General features: G+C 37.8%; 1 protein-coding gene across 1 annotated transcript in view; it reads right to left on the reverse strand.

Moving 5' to 3' along the window:
• Nucleotides 1–283, reverse strand: part of LOC110021422 (protein EXORDIUM-like 2) — a gene marked incomplete at its 5' end in the record, with an annotated part of 1,129 nt that extends 846 nt beyond the window's left edge. The window contains 2 exon segments of the mRNA XM_020719906.1: nt 9–114; nt 146–283. Coding sequence (XP_020575565.1) covers nt 9–114; nt 146–283 — 244 coding nt within the window.
• Nucleotides 284–7,317: the final 7,034 nt, after the last annotated feature.

The raw sequence follows: 7,317 nt of genomic DNA on the forward strand, positions 1-7,317 counted from the left end.
ACAGCAGGGGGAGGTGCAGAAACCTGCGACGGCGACGTCGGAGGAGGTGAGGAGTACAGAGAGGGAGGAAGGGGAGGGGCGGGGGAGGGAGGCGAGGTGGCGGAGGGAGGCGGAGGAGAGGGAGCGGCCGAGAGGGTAGGAGGAGAGGGAGGGGGGAGGGAGGGGAGAGGGAGAGAAAGAAGTCGGAGATGATGGAGCGTTGGGAAGGGGTGAAATGGCCGTACCAGATGAGGTGAACCGTGAGATTGCCGGTGAGGAGATTGCCGTGGTGGTATTTGAGGGTAAGAATAGTGAGAGTGGAAGGTAATGGCCGGAGGGGGAGGAGGAGGGGGAGGAGGAGGAGGGCGGCGGCGCCGGACATTTTCGGAGCTTGGTTTGGAAGAGTGAAGAGTGAGGAGATAGGACGTAGGTCGGTTTATAGGAAGAAGGAACGAATGATTGAGAGGAGAGGAAATGGTCCACGTGTAAAGTTTGACTGCTGTGGCTATGTGGGGCCGGGACCCACAGTGCCGGCATTTTTTTTTAGTTTTTATTATTTAAATTTATTATAAGTAAATAATAAATATAAATAATAGAAATAGAAATTATTTTTTTCTTATTTTATTGTGATTTTTAATTCGATTTTTATAGCTTAAAAATGTCAATAATAATAGAAATAGAACGGAATTTATTAAGAGAAATTAAAGAGATTATAAAGAATGGGCCAATGGGAACTTGGCCTTTTTTTCCGTTGACTGAACTTGGACGTGCAAACCTTATTTATCTTATTATATTTATTTGATTGTGTTTTTTAATATTACTTTAACTCCGCCGGACATTTTGTTTATGCTTGAAAAAGCTATATTTGTAATTTAAATTAATATCACCGGAGATCTTTTTTATGAAAAGAAAAAAATGTCACAAATTTAAGTAGTTCTTGTATAAATTATGAGAATAGTAATGAAATTTCAGAAGATAAATGATAAGGAATCAGTTGAGTTAAACAATCAATAAATATAGCTATTGTAAATTTATATTTAATATCTAATATATATATATATATATATATATATACCAAAAATTATTACATGTGCATCTTTCTTTTCCTTTTCACTTTTTTTATATTTTGAAGGAGTCTTCAGTTTGTTTGTCGTCATATAATTTCCTTTTTTGAATAAGTCTCTTTTCTAAATCATAAGAAACATCTGGAAAAGAAATGAACCGAAAAAACATGGGCATGGAAGGAAGAAGACAAACAAAGAAAAAAAGAACATAGAGCGATTAACCTTGCAAAGATAGGTCAAATATGTGCGCCCAAACAAGATCAAGTGGAGACATCTTAAACCAATAATCATGAAAGAGTACTTATGTAAACAACTCATAACTAGAGATTCAGATGTGTTTGTTTTTTCTGAGCTCCGTAGTGTTCCCAAGGGTATGTATCCCACATGATTAATTACATATTGGGGGTTGTCCAAGAATACTCTTGATTCAAAAGAGTTTTTCTTACATTAGTGGTGATAACTATCACAGTTGTCAATGGAATGTTGTTTCACAAGAAAATGCTATAATGTTTTCAAAGTTCTCACTAAGTCACTGGGCGGAGAGTGAGTCTCTTGTGGTCCTCACAAGGGTAACAGAGTCATCGACATACAGAGTTTGCAAAATAACCAAATCATCCCGATGGGGAATCCCGAAATGCCAAAGCACATATGGGTCCGAATGGCAGATGACAAATCTTCGTATCTCAAATAAGCGACAACTCATCGATAATCAGGTTGTTGAGATGATACTAATGAAGGGAATTGCACGATGGAGGGCTCGGTGGTGAGCCATCAATTCGCATGACTTGTGAGCGTCAGGAGTGAGTGTATGAGAACACTAATCCAATTGCAAAAACTTCAAACAAGTAAGTCATGAACATGCAAGTTGTTATGCAAGCAAACACACAAGAGTAGAAAGTGTAAGCGAAAACAACCTGTGTCATGGTGCTAAATTACATAGGGATGTCACGAAGCAGATATATAGAGTAAAGTACCGCTGGAAGGCACGAATACTTATCATGAGAATATGAAGGGATATGCTATTGGGTGCAAGAAAGCATGCAAATGTGGATGTGTCAATGCAGATAATATGAAGAAGCATGCAATGGATACAACATATCAATTGCAAAAGATCAATTGATCAACCAAGTCGGTGGTGAAACCGATTGACCATGTCAATAAACAGTGGTCAATAGACCAATCGAGCTAGTGGTGGCGTAGATCAAGCATGGACAGAAGAAGGTCAACCAGACCAGTGTGTGATCGATTGATGAAGGATGGTCGATTGATTGAGTGGACTGGAGATAGTTAATTGAGTTGAAGTGTGCGATCGATCAAACAAAGATGTTCAACAGATGCTATTAGGTCGGTGGGCAGCCAATCGATTAAATGGACCAAAGACAGTTGATTAGACAACTTTGCGGTCAATCTATGCAATCAGGTTAGTGGTCACCGATCGATCGACCAGACTAACGATAATCGATCGAATTGAAGGGTGTCTTTGATCAGCGAAACATGCAAAAACGAATTTTTTTATGCAATTTTGAAAATAATCAATGCAGTACATACAATAAAAATGTGAAACTCATGCAAGATGAAATTCAATTAGATTAGACGACGAATCGATCTCGCACTAGCAAACTTATGGGTAAACCATAGGGGTAAACGACGAAACGAGGGGTGTGTCGCACAAAGCAATGGGTGAAGGCCTCCATTTTTTGGCACCCAACAAATACGCAGGAAAAATTTTCGCGGTGTTGGTAGGGTCAAAGTCGTGGAACTTTTAATTCTCTATGTCGAAACGATTGATTTTGCCCCCCTCCATCGTTGGGATGAAATGACCAGCGCAAACACGGGGTTACAATGACCCCAACCATTGGGATTTTGTGTTGGAAATGAAAAAGGTAAGTTTTTCTCATGGATTCATAGGAGAACATGCAAGGCTCTTAATCCTATGAGGTTTCCTCTAGGAAATCAACATCTTAAACCAATTTCTCTAATATCCAGACATAGGAGTCTGAAGAATCAAAATCCTAAGGGATTTAGGAATTTCACCTTCGTAACAGTTGATCGAAGCATTTCTTCTCATAGAAAGAAGCTCTCCTTGCCGAAGAGAGTGAAGACACCGCCGACTTTTACCTCCTCCAAAGAGATTAGGAAGGTCTCCACGTCCGAGAGTTGAGAGGTCAAGAATATTGGAATCTTCCTTCTCCAAGGTCAGAAAGAGGCTCACCTTGGCAAAGAGTCGCTGGATACGAAGAAGATGACCTGTGAAATGAAAGTCGAGGTGAAGAAAATAGAGAAGAATAGCTCGACTTAGCTTCTCCTTGAGGAAGAAGATGAAATTTCTCAAGAAATCTCCTTGAATACTCTCCCTCAAGCTCTCTTCTTCCCTAAGCTCCCCCAAGCAAGCTGACAACCGATCCTTTGTAAATGAGTCACTTCCTCTTGGTTAAACAACCATAGGAAGATTAACCATCTGTCTCGGTCGACTTGCCATCGGGAATTCAGAAACAAGAGGTTCAAAATTTTTGAACCGGTCCCGATTGCTTGGTTATGCCACATTCAGACATGGTCACACCGCCATTCAAAGTGTTGCAGATTAAGGCTCGACATGACCAAGCCCGATGCCTCGCGTAATTACACAGGCTCTTTGTCTGGGTGGTGTGACCAACTATGGGTGTGTTCATGCCGGTTGATGAAATCGGACGCCTGCTAAGATTTGGGCATGATCACTCTTAGATTGTGACATAATTATGTCGTAGCCTTTGTTTGGCAGGCATTGTCATTTAACCTTCAAGCGTGGTCACACCGACCACAACCCTTTTGGGCTTTGTTGTGTGGTTTCGGTGTGGCCGCGCCCATTTTAGGCATGGTCATGCCACTAACTAGGTGTGGCCATGCTTGAATTAGGCATGGTCACGCCAAACCATAGAAAGCTTGGGCTTCCAGAGAAGCTTGCCAAGGAGGTTTCGAACCTCATGGAACCTCCAAAGGATCGAATGTGAGCAGGTAATGATCCTTGGATCTCCAAAAAGACCGTAAACGTGTCTCAAAAGATTTCGAGAGGCCTAATCGTCTACATATCGTCGAGCAAAGCAATTTCAACATGAAATCCGTCTATCTAGGCCTTGCTCTTAAGGTTTGAACACGGTGTGAGGTACTCTAATTGATCCTCTATGCCAAGAGAATGTTCATATCAACAATATATGACTTTGTGTTCCAGGAACAAATATCAGCCTAGAGAATACCGAAAACAATGTCAGTTTGGCAACACTCAACTTGGAGCCTGACTATGATGGTGTAGAACCCAACTATAGTGTTGTGTCGCTCGACGAAAATGTCCCCTATATATTGCATCAAAAATGGGTGCCAACAGTGCAGTCTTAATGTAATTCCATTTTTTGACTCCATAAAAAAATATAAAAAATATAATACTGCGTTCGTTGTTTCTTGTGATATTCAAATACATACAGACTCCTGATGTAATATTCTCCCCAGGCTAGATTGACCATAGGTTGTTGTTGATCATATTTTATAAATAAATCAAATTAATTAGTCCCATGAAAATGTGCCAAACCCCAAATTAAGTCACTATTAAGATATCAACGTTACCATCAAATTATTAATTTCGCTTATCCTAATTATAATCATATACTAAATAGACAACATATTGCCAACCTTCCATTAGTATCCATCAACAAAAAATATCTGTTTTAATTTGATATAGACTAAACATCAAAACATACATTAATCATTATGCAATCCTATCCCCAAGAATCATGTGTGAGCCAAAAAGCCCTCGCCTTTACTTAAAAGTTTTCTTATGATTCATATTTACAAATCAAAACTTTGAACTATAGAACTGATGCATTTATGTGTGTAAAGATCAAACTTGGGGGTTGGGTATGTAAATACATAAGAAATGAAGGGTATGCATGTAATAATGTAATGAGAGGGAGATTAAGTCGACGGAAAAAAAAAAGGAAAATCCAAGCTAGGGCAAAAGCCGAACCCGGCGGCGGAGGCGGCGGCGCCGGTCACCGGCGGATAGCGATCCGACGTGCGGGTGGTCGGCTCTCTTAATTGGACGGCCTTCAATTATGTTCATCTAATGATTATCAACGTGAAGACAATGCTGAGGCGACGCTGAAAGCTCGCTTTTCTTGACTTACCGCAATGGACAAAACTCCCTTTGAAATAGATGGTGAGATATTTAAAATATAGCCGTATTTTATATTTTAATTCTAAATAAAACAAAAAAATTGATTGGGATACTTTAATTTACTCATCTTAATAAATTTTTATTAAGAAATATTATAATTTTTCAAATAAAAAAATTTCCTTTGATGAAAAAATGACACCTCAATGAAATTTTATTTTTCATAAAGAAATTTTTTATTTTTTTATGTGTTTCTAATGAAGTATTACTCAATTTCAATCATTTATATTATATAAAAATTCAACAAATGAAACTAACATTTTTTGTACTATGGCTCCATGGCTGGTCGGGGGCCGTCCCCTTCTTGGTAGGTGATAGTTCGATTCATGTATTCGATTTTGACCTAGTTCAACTCAAAATGAAAACAGACTCGCTCAATTTGAGCTATTTGGATCTGTTTCAGTTCGAAAAACAAAATGAGCCCACTCGTTTCAATAGATTGAGATTAGAATGAATGAATACAAAGAAATTATACAAAAATTCTATTCTTGTGCATTCTAAAATTTTATTTAGCATTAAAACATCAAGCCAATCTCAAGCTAATCCGTGAATGGCTCAAAATCGGCTCGTAAATAATTTGATACATGGTTTCGGCTCATAGCTCGGCTCTTTTACTCTATTTGATCTTGACCAAGCCAAGTTTTGATTCAATTTCCGAGCGCTGACAATCTTCGAGCTACACTATCAGCCTTAGTCAATGGTTGAATCATGAAAATGAATTAGGAGTCATGCCTTACTTCTTCCTTAGTAAACAATTGTTGTTTATTGAATGATAAATATAATATTTATATGTTTTGTGTTCTTAGATATTATGAAGGTTTGACAATATTGTCACAGTCCTTATTTTATTGCTGAATAGATCCATGTTTATTCGACTAATTTTTATATGTACAATAGTTATTATAAACATGTTATTCCCTATCATAGATTCAATTTCTACAATTCATACTTATATATAGTAAATGTCTATATTTAGGGTTTGTTTTGGGCATGTACAGTTGGTTGAAGAAACTGTTGTGAAGTTAATGAAGAAGAAGAAGAAGTTGAGATGACTATTACAAAAAGAAAAAAATAATAATGATAATAGTCATATATCATCTTTCTAGCAGTCACCAGTCATCGCAGGTAGGCAGATTTGATAGGTAAACACGGCGTTCAACTATAGTTGTTTGAGAACGGAGACAAATTATAGTTTTGTCAAACAAAAAAAATTACGGTATAGCACCGCCGCGCCAAACACACCCTTAAATACGATCAGGTAGAGATAATCGACTAATTGATATAAGTATACTTCAAATTCTAACCTATAGAGGTTAACATAGAAATGCACGATTCATATTCATGATAATAAATATAATTATAATCTAGAGTGTTTTGACCTTTATCACTTATTTACGCTAATATACTAATATTGTTGTAACATTGCCGTTGCCGGTCTCAAGCCTGGATGCGAAAAGTGGAGGGTTGCGTTAGGTAGCGACAGCCAGCGTAAAACTTGTCGAAAAAATCATGACATGAATCTTTTTTATCATTGTGTAAGTGCTAGGGCGTCTCTAGAAGCGACGCGCTGTATAGCCTGAATACTAATATTGTTGTGATCATTAGATGATATTGCTTATTCTATCAACACATCTATAACAATTTGTCATTTTTGTTGCTCATGCTACATGCCCACCACATTATTATTTATGTTTTGATAAATAATGCTTATTTATTTAGTCTGATTCATCATACTCATTTTAAATACAAAAACTAAGTTGAAATGTGTTTGATTTAATTCATTTAATCATTGAAACATTAAATGATTTTTAAATTAATTCAATTTTTTAACCTTAATAACTTTAAATAAATATCAATATAATTAATTTGGGCTATTATTCCTCGAGTACATTATTAATTTGCAGTTACCACCACAATGGCTTGCAGTTTTCAGCGCATTTGAAAAGTTTAATGGGCTTTCCACGGCCCAATCGTCCGGTTGTTTCGAAGCCCATCTCAACCTCTGACCAGATCTACCTAGGGGTGTAAACGAGCCGAACACGAGCTCTCGAGTGAGCTAAGCTCGTATAGTTA

Source organism: Phalaenopsis equestris, unplaced genomic scaffold (genome assembly GCF_001263595.1).
Source record: "Phalaenopsis equestris unplaced genomic scaffold, ASM126359v1 Scaffold000134, whole genome shotgun sequence".
NCBI lineage: Eukaryota > Viridiplantae > Streptophyta > Magnoliopsida > Asparagales > Orchidaceae > Phalaenopsis > Phalaenopsis equestris.